Here is an 18,607-nt window from a genome sequence, read left to right as displayed (position 1 = left end):
TGTACCAGAGCCATCATTTCAGGATGCAGACGGTGTCCACCGTTTAGTGCAAAGTAGTAGTATCTCACGTCTGTCTGTAGAGGGCGTGCATGCACCACTCTCATCTCGTTTCCATAGTAACAGAGATCACTCGCTACAAAGTTGATTTTAATCAACATTTAGCTGTAAAGTTAGCACAGGGGTCGCAAGAACTTGAAGCAAGCAAGTTTACTGTGAGTATTTCCATGTGCTTTGTGTTAGAAAGATAACTAACGTTACTGTTCACCATTTGATTCACAGTATTCGTACCAAATAGTTAGATTTTATTCAAAGGCATTGCTGTCTGGTGTATTGCAACAGGTGGTAGACCTAGCGCTAGCTATTTAGCTACTGTAGCTAGCTAGCTAACGTTAACGTTATTTAACCTGGCCATGAATTCTCTCCATGCTTGTTCATCTATAGCTAACTTTCATTGCCATACCATAATCAAATGCAAAACTCCAATGAGCTGTGTGTATACTAAACTAAATCACTCAATATCTTTTCAGAAATATGTCTTCTTCCCTGGGGTGTACAAAGGAAGTTTTGCAGCAGGTCAACCAGTTCTGGTCCATGTTAGACGACCTGTCTCAGAATGACCCTCAAAGCTACCAGATGTTTATCGAGAAACAGATGAAACAGGGAACTGATTATAATGCACCACCTCAGCCTGACTCCTGCCTACTCACCGAAATGCTGGTACCATAAAGTACCTGCATTTTCTATGAACAGCTACACCCACACTGTAGAGTTTATCGATTCAAAACATACAAACTTACAACACTGGCCTACATAAAAATGACATAGCAAAGTGTGTTGATAAGAGAATACTGGTTCATTTGTTTGCAGTGCACGTTTGACTGTGCACTGCTGGCTAATAATATGGAGGTGTGAACTATAAAAGGCTGAACAGTTGCTTTATTGTTTGTGTCAGGAGCCAAAGAAAGGGTTGCTGTACATCAATGTGTGTGGCTGGAAGCGCGTCCCTACCCCTGCTGATGAGAACAAGCCCGTGCCTGTGTGTGGAGGGAGACTGGAGACATACACTGATGAAGGAGGAGGTACCAAGAGTCACTGTTGTCCTGCAGAACACAAACCTGTATTTCTGCATAATTACCTGCATTGTAACCTGTATTACAAGAGGTGCTGGCAAAAAAGTGAACATTCCTCAAATTACTTTCTACTACAGCTGACTTTCTTATAACTTGTTTTATGGTTTTGATACTAATGTTATGTAACACTGTTTGAACTTTAAAGGTGTTTCATTGCCGTTTCTCAGTACTACAACTTGTGTTTCATGTACTCAGACGATTACAGTGTGATGGATGTGGCGTTCAGCCCTGCGGTGCTGCAGCAGGCTCAGAAGGACAAGAGGGAGGACCAGGTTCACCTGTTAGCTCTGAGCTTCACCCAGCAGCAGCATGGCCTGCGTCTGATCCAGCAGTACAACGTCAGCAGCAGTAAGCTGAAGGGCAGCCTAGAGGACATGCAGCGCCGCCTGGGTTCTCTAAAACAGTCCAGCCCTGCCACCAACACAGGTAAAGCCTCTACGTAATTATTCAAGGGGTTTTATTTTTTATTAAGGTGACACCACCAAGATAAAGGCGAGATTATTGAATTAAAATATATTGAGCAATACCTACTAACTAACTACGTTTTTTAAGGTATACTGTATGTGAAGATACATTTTTTGACATTCATTTGACTTCAATTTCCCAGCCTCCCAGACCCCAGCTTCCCTGCTTCAGCAGATCTCTCTGCGTGAAGGGCAGACTGAGGACAGTACACCTGTGCAGCTCATCACATCTGTCCAGCGAACTCCTGGGCCAGGGGACCAAAGCAACAAGACCAAGAACCTGATCCAGGTGATCTCTAGCTCAGTGACAGCCCAGCCTCAGCGGCCACAGCACCAGCTCACTGTCAACTCTGACCCCAGGGACCTCTCTCGGAGCCTGGAGCTGACTGTGGAGCTACCAAAGGTTCAGTCCATCACAGAGTGCCATCTCAGCATTTCCCAGGTCAGGGACCACTCTGCTTCCCCTTCCCTTGTGCTATGCATAAGACCCTGTGATGGATTAACAAAAATTCTGTCCCTTTTGCTTAAACTCTTCTTATGTTGACATAATAGCCTATGTTACATTATAAGTTATCCTTTCTGTGGTCTTGTGGGTCTAATAGTCTGTGTGTGTATTTCTCTGTAGGATGATGTACTACTAGAAGTGGAGGATATGTACCATCTACACCTGGAGCTGCCTGAGACTGTGAATGAGGAGTCGGCCTCTGCCACATTCAACAAGAAGAAACGGTTATTAACTTTGCAAGTGTCTATACTCTAGTGCTGGTACTGCCGACACTAAAAAGACGCAAATTCATTAATAGACAAAACAATTCAAATAAACACTGTCTTTTCTGACAAGACACAGTTACACCCAGTAGGTGATTTGTCTTTCTGAAGAGATTGGGACTTTGGAAATTAGAGAAGGCAGTAATGTAATTTCTGCTATGCATCCTATAAACTGTGCGTCTGAACCTTTGTAGTAGTAAACAGTACCTTAGTAAAGACATTCACAACAACATTAATGACTCGAGTGGAATTATACTCCTCCATGATCATGAGTTACATTAACTGCATGTCTGGGAAATAATTCACAAATAGTCCATATTCATGCAATAATCCATGTTTATTAAAACTTCAAAATTGTATTGTGAAGAACTTTATTCATATTTGGCAACAACTTGTACTTCAAACAGTTACTGTAAGTCAAATGTCCATAGGACAGAGCCATTTTTGAAAGTATGGTTTTATCTCGAAACAGTAATAAATAGATTGGTCCCAATTGTTTTAATAACTACCTCTGCAGGGCTGCTGAGAATACTGAGAGTGTGTTATGACATCATATTCCAGTGGTCACAGTTTGAGGCTAGTGGTTCCCTCTATGGTTGGTTGGTTCCCAGTTCTACCGTCTCTCTCCATGGTCCTCCTCCACCCAGGCCACTATCTTCCCCTCCCAGCCAGGCACCAGGGCTCCGTCCTGGAACACCTGAGAACACCAACCAGAACCAGACAGGCATACTCTTTTAATATAAACTACACTACATGACCAACAGTACAGTGCATTCAGAAAGTATTCAGACCCCTTGACTTTTTCCATATTTTGTTACATTACAGCCTTGTTCTAAAATTGATTTAAAGAAAAAAGTTTCCTCATCAATCTACACACAATACCCCATAATGACAAAGCAAAAACAGGTTTTTAGACATTTTTGCAAATGCTTTAAAAATAGAAAAGTGAAATATCACATCGACATAAGTATTTAGACCCTTTACTCAGTACTTTGTTGAAGCACCTTTGGCAGCGATTACAGCCTCGTGTCTTCTTGTGTATGACGCTACAAGCTTGGCACACCTGTATTTTGGGAGTTAGTCCCATTCTTCTCTGCAGATCCTCTCAAGCTCTGTAAGGTTGGATTGGGAGCGTTGCTGCCCAGCTATAGTCAGGTCCATAAGTGTTTGGACAGTGACACTATTTGCATCATTTTTGCTCTCACCACAATAGATTTGAAAGGAAACATTCAAGATGTGCTTTAAGTGTAGACGTTAATCTTTAATGTAAGGGTTTTGTCAAAATTATTGTATGAACCATGTAGGGATTACTACCATTTTTATACATAGCGCACGTGCGCGCCCCCCCCCCACACACAATTTTAGGGGCTCAAAAGTAATTGGACAAATTAACATAATCATAAATTAAATTGTGAGTTTTAATACTTGGTTGCAAATCCTTTGCAGTCAATGACTGCCTGAAGTCTAGAACGCATAGACATCACCAGATGCTGGGTTTCTTCCCGGGTGATGCTCTGCCAAGCCTTTACTGCAGCTGTCTTCTGTTCCTACTTGTTCTTGGGGCGTTTTGCCTTCAGTTTTGCCTTCTGCAAGTGAAATGCATGCTCAATTGGATTCAGGTCAAGTGATTGACTTGGCCATTGCAGAACATTCCACCACTTTGCCTTAAAAAAGTATTGGGTTGCTTTCGTAGTATGCTTCGTTCGGGTCATTGTCCATCTGCACTGTGAAGCGCGGTCCAATGAGTTTTGAAGCATTTGGCTGAATCTGAGCATATGATATAGCCCTAAACACTTCAGCATTCATCCTGCTGATTTTGTCAGCAGTCACATCATCAATAAATACAAGGGAACCAGTTCCATTGGCATCCACTATGCTTCACAGATGAGGTGGTATTCTTTGGATCATGAGCAGTTCCTTTCCTTCTCCATACTCCTCTCTTCCCATCATTCTGGTACAAGTTGATCTTTGTCTCATCTGTCCATAGGACGTTGTTCCAGAACTGCACAGGCTTTTTTAGATGTTTTCTCATCTGGTCTTCCTGTTTTTGAGGCTTACCAATGGTTTACATCTTGTGATAAACCCTCTGTATTTACTCTGAAGTCTTCTCTTGATTGTTGACTTTGACACAGATACACCTACCTCCTGGAGGGTGTTCTTGATCTGGCCAACTGTTGTGAAGGGGTTTTTCTTCACCAGAAAAATAATTCTTCGGTCATCCACCACAGTTGTTTTCCGTGGTCTTCCGGGCCTTTTGATGTTTCTGTGCTCAACAGTGCATTCTTTCTTTTTAAGAATGTAACAAATAGTTGATTTGGCCACACCTAATGCTTTAGCTATCTCTGATGGGTTTGTTTTGATTTTTCAGCCGAATGATGGCTTGCTTCACTGGCAGTGGACTTCATATTGAGGGTTAACAACAGATTCCAAATGCAAATGCCACACTTGAAATCAACTCTCGACCTTTTATCTGCTTACTTGTAAATTAACTAACGAGGGAATAACACACACCTGGCCATGGAACAGCCAATGTCCAGGTACTTTTGATCCTTTAAAAGGGGGGGACCACACATAAAAAGTGCTGTAATTTCTACACCGTTCACCCGATTTGGATGTAAATACCCTCAAATTAATGCTGAAAGCCTGCATTTACAGCTCATTATTTAATATCAACTCCAATGCTGTGGTAGACAGCTAAAATAATAATAATGGTCAATGTCCAAATATTTGTCCAAATATTTATGGACCTGACTGTATTTTCAGGTCTCTCCAGAGATGTTTGAACGGGTTCAAGTTTGGGCTCTGGCTGGGCCACTCAAGGACATTCAAAGACTTGTCCCGAAGCCACTCCTGCGTTGTCTTGGCTGTGTGCATAGGGTTGTTGTCCTGTTGGAAGGTGAACCTTCGCCCCGCTCTGGAGCAGGTTTTCATCAAGGATCTCTCTGTACTTTGCTCCGTTCATCTTTCCCTCGCGATCCTGACAAGTATCCCAGTCCCTGCCGCTGAAAAAAGCCTGATTGGTGGAGTGCTGCAGAGATGGTTGTCCTTCTGGAAGGTTCTCCCATCTCCACAGAGGAACTCTGGAGCTCTGTCAGAGTGACCATCGGATTCTTGGTCACCTCCCTGGCCAAGGCCCTTCTCCCCCGATTGTTCAGTTTGGCCGGGCGGCCAGCTCTAGGAGATTGGTGGTTCCAAACTTCTTCCATTTAAGATTGATGGGGGCCACTGTGTTCTTCGGGACCTTCAATGCGGCAGAAATGTTTTGCTACCCTTGCCCAGATCTGTGCCTCAACACAATCCTGTCTCTGAGCTCTACGGACAATTCCTTCGACCTCATGGCTTGGTTTTTGCTCTGGCATGCACTGTCAAATGTGGGACCTTATATAGACAGCTGTGTCTATTTAATTTACCACAGGTCGATTCCAATCAAGTTGTAGAAACATCTCAAGGATGATCAATGGAAATAGGATGCACCTGAGCTCAATTTCGAGTCTCATAGCAAAGGGACTGAATACTTATGTAAATAAGGTATTTTTTCCTCTTTTTTTAAATACATTTGCAAAAAATTCTTAAAACCTGTTTTCACATTGTCGTTAGGGGTATTGTGTGTACAGTCGTGGCCAAAAGTTTTGAGAATGACACATATATTAATTTTCACAAAGTCTGCTGCCTCAGTTTGTATGATGGCAATTTGCATATACTCCAGAATGTTATGAAGAGTGATCAGATGAATTGCAATTAATTGCAAAGTCCCTCTTTGCCATGCAAATGAACTGAATCCCCAAAAACATTTCCACTGCATTTCAGCCCTGCCACAAAAGGACCAGCTGACATCATGTCAGTGATTCTCTCGTTAACACAGGTGTGACTGTTGACGAGGACAAGGTTGGAGATCACTCTGTCATGCTTATTGAGTTCGAATAACAGACTGGAAGCTTCAAAAGGAGGGTGGTGCTTGGAATGATTGTTCTTCCTCTGTCAACCATGGTTACTTGCAAGGAAACACGTGCCGTCATCATTGCTTTGCACAAAAAGGGCTTCACAGGCTGCCTATATTGCTGCCAGTAAGATTGCACCTAAATCAACCATTTATCGGATCATCAAGAACTTCAAGGAGAGCGGCTCAATTGTTGTGAAGAAGGCTTCAGGGTGCCCAAGAAAGTCCAGCAAGCGCCAGGACCGTCTCCTAAAGTTGATTCAGCTGCGGGATCGGGGCACCACCAGTACAGAGCTTGCTCAGGAATGGCAGCAGGCAGGTGTGAGTGCATCTGCACGCACAGTGAGGCGAAGACTTGTGGAGGATGGCCTGGTGTCAAGAAGGGCAGCAAAGAAGCCACTTCACTCCAGGAAAAACATCAGGGACAGACTGATATTCTGCAAAAGGTACAGGGATTGGACTGCTGAGGACTGGGGTAAAGTCATTTTCTCTGATGAATCCCCTTTCCGATTGTTTGGGGCATCCGGAAAAAAGCTTGTCCGGAGAAGACAAGGTGAGCGCTACCATCAGTCCTGTGTCATGCCAACAGCAAAGCATCCTGAGACCATTCATGTGTGGGGTTGCTTCTCAGCCAAGGGAGTGGGCTCACTCACAATTTTGCCTAAGAACACAGCCATGAATTAAGAATGGTACCACATCCTCCAACAGCGACTTCTCCCAACCATCCAGGAACAGTTTGGTGACGAACAATGCCTTTTCCAGCATGATGGAGCACCTTGCCATAAGGCAAAAGTGATAACTAAGTGGCTCGGGGAACAAAACATCGATATTTTGGGTCCATGGCCAGGAAACTCCCAAGACCTTAATCCCATTGAGAACTTGTGATCAATCCTCAAGAGGCGGGTAGACAAACAAAACCCCACAAATTCTGACAAACTCCAAGCATTGATTATGCAAGAATGGGCTGCCATCAGTCAGGATGTGGCCCAGAAATTAATTGACAGCATGCCAGGGCGGATTGCAGAGGTCTTGAAAAAGAAGGGTCAACACTGCAAATATTGACTCTTTGCATCAACTTCATGTAATTGTCAATAAAAGCCTTTGGCACTTATGAAATGCCTGTAATTATACTTCAGTATTCCGTAGTAACATTTGACAAAAATATCTAAAGACACTGAAGCAGCAAACTTTGTGAAAATTCATATTTGTGTCATTCTCAAAGCTTTTGGCCACGACTGTAGATTGATGAGGAACATTTTTAATTTAATCCATTTTAAAATAAGGCTGTAAGGTCACAAAATGTTGAAAAAGTCAAACGGTTTGTATACTTTCCCGAATGCACTGTATGTGAACACCTGCTCGTTGAACATCTCATTCCAAAATCATGGGCATTAATATGGAGTTGATCCCCTTTGCTGCTATAACATCCTCCACTCTTCTGGGAAAGCTTTCCACTAGATGTTGGAACATTACTGCGCGTACTTGCTTCCATTCAGCCACAAGAACATTAGTGAGGTCAGGTACTGATGCTGGGCAATTAGGCCTGGCTCGCAGTCGGCGTTCCAATTCATCACAAAGATGGGGTTGAAGTCAGGGTTCTGTACAGGCCAGTCAAGTTCTTCCACACCGATCTCGACAAATTATTTCTGTATGGACCTTGCTTTGTGCACAGGGGCATTGTCATGCTGAAACAGGAAAGGGCCTTCCCCAAACTGTTGCCACAAAGTTGGAAGCACAGAATCGTCTAGAATGTCATTGTATGCAGTAGCGTTAAGATTTCCCTTCACTCAAACTAAGAGGACTAGCCTGAACCATGAAAAACAGCCCCAGAGCATTATGCCTCATCCACCAAACTTTACAGTTGGCACTATGCATTCGGACAGGTAGTGTTCTCCTGGCATTCCCCAAACCCAGATTTTTCTGTGGCTGAAATAGCCAAATCAACTCATTTGAAGCGGTGTCCACATACTTTTGTATATGTAGTGTATGACATATACAGGGACAGTCTCTAAACACATATCAACCTTAATAGAGAATCCACATCTTTATGATCTTAACATAGTTACTGGGTTTTGGAACTATTGCCAATTCCAAGTGTTTTCTCTTTTCATTTTGGTCATTCAGGCATTTCCCCCTAAGTGGTAACATTTGACACTATCTAAATGTAAACCCAAAGTTGTAATCCAAAGCATGCCTACCTCCTCCTTCACAGTCCCAAACTCTGGGTCGAGGGCTTTGAAGTGGTACCTGAAGCTACCCTGGCGGTCCACCGCTGCCTTGAAGTCTCTCAGAGTCACCTCCCCCAGCCTAACAGCACAGCACAGTCTCAGTGTCAGATGGCATCATGGTACACTGATCTGTGCAGAGACACAGACATGCACATTCCCTCACAACGCTACAGCACATAGACACACAATACACACACCAATGACACACATGCATGCATTCAATACCCAATGCAGCCATCAAGGCAAAGGGTGGCTACTTTTAAGAATCTAAAATATATATCTATATATTTTGATTTGTGTAACACTTTTTTGGTTACTACATAATTCCATATGTGTTATTTCATAGTTTTGATGTCTTCACTATTATTCTACAATGTAGGAAATTGTAAAAATAATGAAAAACCCTTGAATGAGTAGGTGTGTCCAAACTTTTGACTGGCACTGTACATTGCATCCACAACTTACAGGCAGCATGCAACACAAAGGTATGTAATGTCTGTATGTATGCAATGGACATCATCAAGACCCAAAGAGGGATTCTGTATTTGTACCTTTTGGAGATGTTGACCAGGAAGGGAGTGAGTGAACGATCAGTGAAGTAGAGGACTTTAGTGGAGACTGTGGAGTCCAGGCCAGGACTACTGTGGGAGTGAGCTATTTCTGAAAATAAATAAAAACATATAGGTTCGCTTACTGGCTACAGCTTAAAGACAGATTGATTTTATTTGCCAATTAAAAAACACATATACACACAGTACATACATTAAAAAAACATGACAGAGATATCACAAGAAAGTCAGATGCATTTCCATGGTACAAAAACATTCCAACATTACATACTATAGATACAGACACATGACCTAAATACAGACATGAAAATGTGTCTATGGCTAGATCATTACCCAGCTTTTGAACTTTTTAAATGAAGTAATGGTTTTGATTTGATTTATTAGGATCCCCATTAGCCAATGGCAATGGTGACAGCTAGTCTTATTATGGTCTGACACATAACGAAAAATATATTACAGACAAAAGACTTTACAATATACATACATTTAAAATCAACATCGATCAGGTACACATACAGGTCAGTGCATTCACACAACAAGTAGTTCACATGGGGGAGAGGTGTTGTGCCGTGAAGTGTTTATTTGTTTTTTGAAACCAGAATTTCCAACACATTAAGGTTTCTTATAAAAACAAGAAGTCAGTCTTTCCTCAACTCTTAGCCAAGAGAGACTGGTATGCATAGTTTTAATATTTGCCCTCTGATTACATTGAAGAGCAAGACGTGGCGCTCTGTTCTGGGCCAGCTACAGCTTAACTAGGTCTTTCTTCGCAGCACTTGACCATGTGACTGGACAAAAATCAAGATAAGATAAAACTAGAGCCTGCAGGACTTGCTTTGTGGAGTGTCAAAAAAGCAGGCCTCTCCCCATCAATACAACATTGAATATATATGTTTTGACCATGACATTTTAAAATCTGAGGTAACACCAAGTAATTTAGTGTCGTCAATTATGGTTGCCATGGCTTTGAGTTGATGTGGTAGTTTGTTGCACTCAACAATGCCGGAATATAAAAAAAAGTGTTCTTACCAGATAGACTCTTACATTTAAAACAAGCAATATCTGTCACGTTCCTGACCTGTTTTCTGTTAGTTTTGTATGTGTTAGTTGGTCAGGACGTGAGTTTGGGTGGGCAGTCTATGTTTTCTGTTTCTATGTTGGTTTAAAGGGTGACCTGATATGGCTCTCAATTAGAGGCAGGTGGTTTTCATTTCCTCTGATTGAGAGCCATATTAAGGTAGGTGTTTTCACATTGATTGTTGTGGGTGGTTGTCTCCTGTGTCTGTGTTTGTCGCGCCACACGGGACTGTCTCGGTTTGTTTGTTCGTTCGGTTTTGTGTAGTCTGTTTTCCTGTTCGTGCGTTCTTCGTGTTTCATGTAAGTTCTTACGTTCAGGTCAGTCTACGTCGTTTGTTGTTTTGTATCTTTTCAAGTGTTCTTCGTGTTTTCGGTTTATTTAATAAATATCATGTCAAATCGCAACGCTGCATTTTGGTTCAATCCCTGCTCCTCCTCTTCGGATGAAGAGGAGGAGGAACGCCGTTACAATATCAGAGTCTCTGGCTCTGGTGTTGTATTGGTGGACATCTTATATATGTAAAATAATTTGATAGGTACCTGGGTGCTGAGTCTGTAATAATTATGTGGACCAGACCAAGTTGGATTAAAATGACACTTTTCTCTACAGATAACCAGGCTAGCTGATTAAAACGCTTGATAGCTCCTAACATATGTTCAATGTAATTGAATTACACAATTAGATAAAGTTGCGTGAAAGAGAATTATCAAGGTTGTTGAGAACGGCGTACAGTGGCTTGCGAAAGTATTCACCCCCTTGGCATTTTTCCTATTTTGTTGACTTACAACCTGGAATTAAAATAGATGTTTGTTTTTTTATCATTTGATTTACACAACATGCCTACCACTATGAAGATGCAAAATGTTTTTTTATTGCGAAACAAACAAGAAATAAGACAAAAAACAGAACTTGAGTGTGCATAACTATTCACTCCCCCAAAGTCTATACTTTGTAGAGACACCTTTTGCAGCAATTACAGCTGCAAGTTTCTTGGGGTATGTATCTATAAGCTTGGCACATCTAGCCACTGGGATTTTTGCCTGTTCTTTAAGGCAAAATTGCTCCAGCTCCTTCAAATTGGATGGGTTCCGCTGGTGTGCAGCAATCTTTAAGTCATACCACAGATTCTCAATTGGATTGAGGTCTGGGCTTTGACTAGGCAATTCCAAGATATTTAAATGTTTCCCCTTAAACCACTCGAGTGTTGCTTTAGCAGCATGCTTAGGGTCATTGTCCTGCTGGAAGGTTTGAAGACTGAAACAGGTTTCCCTAAAGAATTTCCCTTTATTTAGCGCCATCCATCATTCCTTCAATTCTGACCAGTTTCCCAGTCCCTGCTGATGAAAAACATCCCCACAGCATTCTGCTGCCACCACACTGCGTCACTGTGGGGATGGTGTTCTTGGGGTGATGAGAGGTGTTGGGTTTGCGCCAGACATAGCGTTTTCCTTGATGGCCAAAAAGCTTAATTTTAGTCTCATCTGACCAGAGTACCTTCTTCCATATGTTTGGGGAGTCTCCCACATGCCTTTTGGCGAACACCAAACATGGTTGCTTATTTTTTTCTGGACGCTCTTCCGTAAAGCCCAGCTCTGTGGAGTGTACGGCTTAAAGTGGCCCTATGGACAGATACTCCAATCTCCGCTGTGGAGCTTTGCAGCTCCTTCAGAGTTATCTTTGGTCTCATTGTTGCATCTCTGATTAATTCCCTCTTTGCCTGGTCTGTGAGTTTTGGTGGGCGGCCCTCTATTGGCAGGTTTGTTGTGGTGCCTTATTCTTTCCATGTTTTAATAATGGATTTAAATGGTGCTCCGTGGGATGTTCAAAGGTTTGTATATTTTTTTACAACTCAACCCTGATCTGTACTTCTCCACAACTTTGTCCCTGACCTGTTTGGAGAGCTCCTTGGTCTTCATAGTGCCGCTTGCTTGGTGGTGTCCCTTGCTTAATGGTGTTGCAGACTCTGGGGCCTTTCAGAACAGGTGTAGAGTTGAAGTCGGAAGTTTACATACACTTAGGTTTTTCAACCACTCCACACATTTCTTGTTAACAAACTATCGTTTTGGCAAGTCGATTAGGACATCTACTTTGTGCATGACATGAGTCATTTTTCCAACAATTGTTTACAGACATATTATTTCACATATAATTCACTGTATCACAATTCCAGTGGGTCAGAAGTTTACATACACTAAGTTGACTGTGCCTTTAAACAGCTTGGAAAATTCCAGAAGATTATGTCATGGTTTTAGAAGCTTCAGATCACAGTGGTCTGGTCACCATCTTATCTGATTCTACTGAAGTGATTATCCCTAAATACTCCACTGCAACTCATTTCAAATAATCTTGGAATAAGAACTGCAGGCAAAGACGTATGAAGTACATGCCAACCAATGTTCTGTATAAATCACTCTTATTGTGGCACCGCCCTTCCTTTGCCCTGGGTGCAGTTTGTTATAGCTACATGTGGTAATTTCTGTGGATTTCCCTTAGAAGATGTAACCTGCTGATCTGTTGAGACAACTGAAACAACATACAGTAGAGATACCAAAATTAGCCACTGAGATTAGCAAGAGATGAGCTTCACTTCAGCATATCTGGTCTTTGCATGTCTTTTGTAATCCCTTTATACAGCTGAAGTCGGAAGTTTACATACACTTAGGTTGGAGTCATTACAACTCATTTTTCAAACAATCCACACATTTCTTGTTAACAAACTATAGATTTGGAAAGTCGGTTAGGACATCTACTTTGTGTATGACACAAGTAATTTTTCCAACAATTGTTGACAGAGAGATTATTTCACTGTATCACAATTCCAGTGTGTCAGAAGTTTACACACACTAAGTTGACTGTGCCTTTAAACAGCTTGGAAAATTCCAGAAAATTATTTCATGGCTTTAGAAGCTTCTGATAGGCTAATTGACATCATTTGAGTCAATTGGAGGTGTACCTGTGGATGTATTTCAAAGCCTACCTTCAAACTTAGTGCCTCTTTGCTTGACATCATGGGGAAATCAAAAGAAATCAGCCAAGACCTCAGAAAAAAATTGTAGACCTCCACAAGCCTGGTTCATCCTTGGGAGCAATTTCCAAATGCCTGTAGGTACCATGTTCATCTGTACAAACAATAGTATGCAAGTATAAACACCATGGGTCCACGCAGCCGCCATACCGCTCAGGAAGGAGACGCATTCTGTCTCCTAGAGATGAGCGTACTTTGATGCAAAAAGTGCAAATCAATCCCAGAACAACAGCAAAGGACCTTGTGAAGATGCTGGAGGAAACAGGTACAAAAGTATCTATATCCACAGTAAAATGAGTTCTATATCGACGTAACCTGAAATGCCGGTTTGCAACTGCAACTACGGTTTGCAACTGCACATTGAGATAAAGATCATGCTTTTTGGAGAAATGTCCTCTGGTCTGACGAAACAAAAATATAACTGTTTAGCCATAATGACCATTGTTATGTTTGGAGGAAAAAGGGGGATGCTTGCAAGCCGAAGAACACCATCCCAACCGTGAAGCACAGGGGTGGCAGCATCATGTTGTGGGGGTGCTTTGCTGCAGTAGGGGCTGGTGCACTTCACAGAATAGATGGCATCATGAGGCAGGAAAATTATGTGGATATATTGAAGCAACATCTCAAGACATCAGTCAGGAAGTTAAAGCTTGGTCGCAAATGGGTCTTGCAAATGGACAATGACCCCAAGCATACTTCCAAAGTTGTGGCAAAATGGCTTAAGGACAACAAAGTCAAGGTATTGGAGTGGCCATCACAAAGCCCTGACATCAATCCTATAGAAAATTTGTGGGCAGAACTGAAAAAGCATGTGGGATCAAGGAGGCCTACAAACCTGACTCATTTACACCAGCTCTGTCAGGAGGAATTAGCCTTATTGTGGGAAGTTTGGAAGGCTACCCGAAACGTTTGAACCAAGTTAAAACTTCTTGACGCACGGATCCCTTTAGCGGGATCATTTTCATCAACAACCGCTGAATTGCAGAGCCCCAAAATAAATAAAAAATTGCTAAAAATATTTATATTCATGAAATCACAAGTGCAATATAGCAAAACACAGCTTAGCTTGATGTTAATCCACCTGTCGTGTCAGATTTTGAAAATATGCTTTACAGCGAAAGCAATCCAAGCGTTTGTGTGAGTTTATATTATTTTTATATTAAAAAAACTCAATTTGTTTGGTGCGTTATGTTCAGTATTCCACAGCCTTAGGCAGGTCATCAAGGGTTGACAAATTCCAAATAGTATCCGTAAAGTTCGTAGAAACATGTCAAACGTTTTTAATAATCAATCCTCAGGTTGTTTTTAACATAAATAATCGATATCATTTCAACCGGACGGTAAACTATTCAATAACAGAGATAAAGAAAATGTTGAGCTACAACTTTCGCGCGCATGAACTAATGGAAGGACATTCAGCTATCCACTGACGCGATTTGATAAATCTCGCTAATTTTTCAGAATTAAAGCTTGAAACTATGTCTAAAGACTGTTCACACCCTGAGGAAGCCATAGGAAAAGGAATTTGGTTGATATCCCGTTAAATGGACGAAAGGCAGGCAATGGAACAGTGATTTTTCAAAATAAGAGGCACTCCCGGGTTGGATTTCCTCAGGTTTTCGCCTTCAAAATCAGTTCTGTTATACTCACAGACAATATTTTGACCGTTTTGGAAACTTTAGAGTGTTTTCTATCCTACTCTGTCAATTATATGCATATTCTAGAATCTGGACCTGAGAAATAGGCAGCTTACATTGGGAACGTTATTTTTCCAAACATAAAAATTCTGCCCCCTAGCTTCAAGAGGTTAAACGATTTAAAGGCAATGCTACCAAATACTAATTGAGTGTATGTAAACTTCTGACCCACTGGGAATGTGATGAAAGAAATAAAAGCTGAAATAAATAATTCTCTCTCCTATTATTCTGACATTTCACATTCTTAAAATAAAGTGGTGATCCTAACTGACCTAAGACAGGGAATTTTTACTAGGATTAAATGTCAGGAATTGTGAAAAAGTTTAAATGTATTTGGCTAAGGTGTATGTAAACTTCCGACTTCAACTATATATACTGAGATCATGTGACAGATCATGTGACACTTAGATTGCACACAGGTGGACTTTATTTAACTAATTATGTGACTTCTGAAGGTAATTGGTTGCACCAGATCATATTTAGGGGCTTCGTAGCAAAGGGGGTGAATACATATTCACGCACCACTTTTTCATTTTAATAATAAAATAATTTTTTTTGAAACAAGTTATTTTTTAAATTTCACTTCACCAATTTGGACTATTTTCTGTATATCCATTACATGAAATCCAAATAAAAATCCATTTAAATTACAGGTTGTAATGCAGCAATATAGGAAAAACTCCAAGGGTGGTGAATACTTTTGCAAGGCACTGTAATAAACAGTATATCTTACTTGAGCTGGGTGGCCATGAGTCCCTGTCTGTGGGGTTGGCTCTTCGTCCTGGTGATTTGTATGGACCCTACAAGAAGACAGAGTCACAGTTACTAGAAGAAATGCCAATTCAGCCAGTCATGATGTGCACACGATAAACACATGATTATGACATCAGGTGCAAAATATAACGCTAACAGCATGCACACAGCACCCACCTCTGTGGTCTTCTGTGTGAATTGTTGTGTGTGTGTGTGTACCCCTCTGTCCTGCTGCCTGCGGCGTGTGTCGAGTGTGTATAGGCGGTCCATGAGACTGGCCACCCCTTGCTCCAGTGTGTCCAGGGTGTGATGCTGAGGGTCGTGACCTGAGAAACCATCTCTCAGACTACGCAGGGCCTCCCTCACCAGCTGCAGTTCCTCTCCCTGCTAATACACACAAAATGACATTAACCACTAGAACTGGTGGCCAGGCCAATTTGAAGGTTGTTGATCATTTGGCTATGGCCTTTAACCTCCATTAGGTCTCTAGCTCTAGAGACAGCTATAATGATGACATGAAACACACATTAAATTAATCACACACTCCCTCCCACCAACATGTAAACACATGTAGGAAATGTACATACAGTGCCTTTAGAATGTATTCAAACACCTTGACTTTCCTTATTCTAAAATTGATCAAATTGTTTTTTTCCCCCTCTATTTACACACATTACCCTTTAATGACAAAGGGGGAAAAAAATGTTTGACATTTTTGCTAATGTATTAAAAATGAAAAAATGAAATATAAGATTTACATAAGTATTCAGACCCTTTACTCAGTACTTTGTTAAAGCACCTTTGGCAGCGATTACAGCCTCGAGTCTTCTTGGGTATGACACTAAAAGCTTGGCACACCTGTATTTAGGGAGTTTCTCCCATTCTTCTCTGCAGATCCTCTCAAGCTTTGTCAGGATGGATGGGGAGCGTTGCTCCATAGCTATTTTCAGGTCTCTCCAGATATGTTCGGTCGGGTCGTTGTCCTGTTGGGAGGTGAACCTTCGCCCCAGTCTGAGGTCTTGAGCACTCTGGAGCAAGTTTAAGGATCATTAAGGATCTCTCTGTACTTTGCTCTGTTCATCTTTGCCTCGATCCTGCCTAGTCTCCCAGTCCCTGCCGCTGAAAAAACATCCCCACAGCATGATACTGCCACCACCTTGCTTCACCGTAGGGATGGTGCCAGGTTTCCTACAGATGTGACGCTTGTCATTCAGGCCAAAGAGTTCAATCTTGGTTTCATCAGAGCAGATAATCTTGTTTCTCATGGTTTGAGAGTCTTTAGGTTCCTTTTGGCAAACTCTGTCATGTGCCTTTTACTGAGGGGTGCCTTCCGCCTGGCCACTCTACCATAAAGGCCTGATTGGTGGAGTGCTGCAGAGATGGGTGTCCTTCTGGAAGGTTCTCCCATCTCCACAGAGGAACTCTAGAGCTCCGTCAGAGTGACCATCAGGTTCCTGACCAAGGCCCTTCTCCCCCGATTGCTCAGTTTGGCCGGGCTGCCACTTCTAGTTAGACTCTTGGTGGTTCCAAACTTCTTCCATTTAAGAATGACGGAGGCCACTGTGTTCTTGGGGACCTTCAATGCTGCAGAACATTTTTGGGACCCTTCCCCAGATCTGTGCCTCGACACAACCCTGTCTTGGAGCTCTACGCACAATTCCTTCAATCTCGTAGCTTGGTTTTTGCTCTGACATGCACTCAACTGTGGGACCTTATATAGACAGGTGTGTGCTTTCCAAATCATGTCCAATCAACTAAATTTACCACAGGTGGACACCAATCAACTTGTAGAAACATCTCAAGGATGAACAATAGAAACAGGATGCACCTGAGCTCAATTTTGAGTCTCATAGCAAAGGGTCTGAATCCTTATGTAAAAACATATATATTTGTAAAAATGTCTAAAAACCTGTTTTTGCTTTGTCATTGTGAGGTATGGTTTGTAGAATCCTGAGGATTTAAAAAAAGTTTTTTTAGAATAAAGTTGTAACGTAACAAAATGTGGAAAAAGTCAAGGGGTCTGAATAGTTTACGAATGCACTGTAGGCGTACATGACTCACAGCTGTGTGTTGGAAGGCCGGACCAGGGGGTGGGCTCACAGAGTTACTGTACCCACTCTTTTCACTCCTAGATGACTGAAGAAAAATAGATATAATAAATCTTACCAACTTTGCAAGCTACAACATATACATGTCACTTACTGTAAGTGCAGTGGAAGCAGTTTGATTATGGTACCATACCCTGTGGCTTCCTTCATTAGAGTTGTGCCGAGCATCGTCCAGTTTCATTTGCTGTTGCTGAAGTAGTCTATCCTTTTTTCCAAGTTGCTGCTGGTTTTATAGACATATCACTGAGATATCTGTGATACTTTGATACATTTCAACTACATAATCATATTCAAAAGTGTTAAAGTGTGTTGAAATTGTGAAAATGCACTTAGTTCCTGATCTTACCTCATACTCATTGAGTAGTTTGTTCCGATCGCTCAACTTCCGCTTGAGCTCTGCCTACAAATATACAAAAATATACTTATATTTGTAACGTGGATGAACAAAACATTTTGTGAATATTTTAATACATAAATAGATAGAGCCATTGAATATAAAGGTCAAATATTCATTCTAAATGTCAACGTATGTATTATCATATCATCTGACTCACGTTCTCCCCCTCCAGTTGCTCTTTGCCCATGCTGCACCTCAGTAGCTCCTGCTTCAGCTGCAGCACCGCAGCCTCCTGTACAGACATACGCTGCTGAAGAGCATCCTAATGAGGAAAGGCATATCAAAGACAACGCTAGAGAGGCCGGCTTGCCTACCAAAGAGTAAGGACCCACATATGGATCATTATGAAGCCTAAAACAGAGCACATCACTCTACTGTAAAGGAACACTGGAGGCTAAAAGGGGCTGCTTCTCTACACAAATCTGGCATGAGAACTGAATAAAAGCCAGTAAT

At 41.8% G+C, this 18,607-nt stretch overlaps 2 protein-coding genes across 2 annotated transcripts in view; one reads left to right on the top strand and one right to left on the bottom strand.

The window, feature by feature from the left end:
- The first annotated feature begins 531 nt into the window (after positions 1–531).
- pih1d2 (PIH1 domain containing 2) lies at positions 532–2,354 on the top strand. Its single transcript, XM_038973576.1, has 5 exons — positions 532–717; positions 953–1,079; positions 1,326–1,556; positions 1,738–2,036; positions 2,220–2,354. The coding sequence occupies exons 1-5, from the start codon at positions 532–534 to the stop codon at positions 2,352–2,354; spliced, it is 978 nt and encodes a 325-aa protein (XP_038829504.1).
- Positions 2,355–2,736: 382 nt separating this feature from the next.
- Positions 2,737–18,607, bottom strand: part of LOC120028435 (dixin-A-like) — a 30,683-nt gene continuing 14,812 nt past the window's right edge. Inside the window, exons 7-15 of the mRNA XM_038973654.1 lie at positions 18,312–18,416; positions 18,104–18,157; positions 17,891–17,977; positions 17,711–17,785; positions 15,827–16,036; positions 15,630–15,696; positions 9,079–9,187; positions 8,498–8,606; positions 2,737–3,059 (exon numbers count right to left, since the gene is read on the bottom strand). Of these exons, the coding sequence (XP_038829582.1) occupies positions 2,976–3,059; positions 8,498–8,606; positions 9,079–9,187; positions 15,630–15,696; positions 15,827–16,036; positions 17,711–17,785; positions 17,891–17,977; positions 18,104–18,157; positions 18,312–18,416 (900 nt within the window). The 3' untranslated portion in view covers positions 2,737–2,975. The remainder of the gene's footprint in view (positions 3,060–8,497; positions 8,607–9,078; positions 9,188–15,629; positions 15,697–15,826; positions 16,037–17,710; positions 17,786–17,890; positions 17,978–18,103; positions 18,158–18,311; positions 18,417–18,607) is intronic.

Source organism: Salvelinus namaycush, chromosome 34 (assembly GCF_016432855.1).
Source record: "Salvelinus namaycush isolate Seneca chromosome 34, SaNama_1.0, whole genome shotgun sequence".
Taxonomy (NCBI): Eukaryota; Metazoa; Chordata; class Actinopteri; order Salmoniformes; family Salmonidae; genus Salvelinus; species Salvelinus namaycush.
The sequence above is the reverse complement of the archived record's forward strand: the minus strand, read 5'-3'. Positions and strand labels throughout refer to the sequence as shown.

Excerpts from the sequence above, each read along its gene's own strand:
- pih1d2 (XM_038973576.1), top strand. The coding sequence starts at position 532 with ATGTCTTCTTCCCTGGGGTGTACAAAGGAAGTTTTGCAGCAGGTCAAC. Across the intron at positions 718-952 it reads GCCTACTCACCGAAATGCTG|GAGCCAAAGAAAGGGTTGCT; the intron begins GTACCATAAAGT and ends TGTTTGTGTCAG. Across the intron at positions 1,557-1,737 it reads CAGCCCTGCCACCAACACAG|CCTCCCAGACCCCAGCTTCC; the intron begins GTAAAGCCTCTA and ends TCAATTTCCCAG.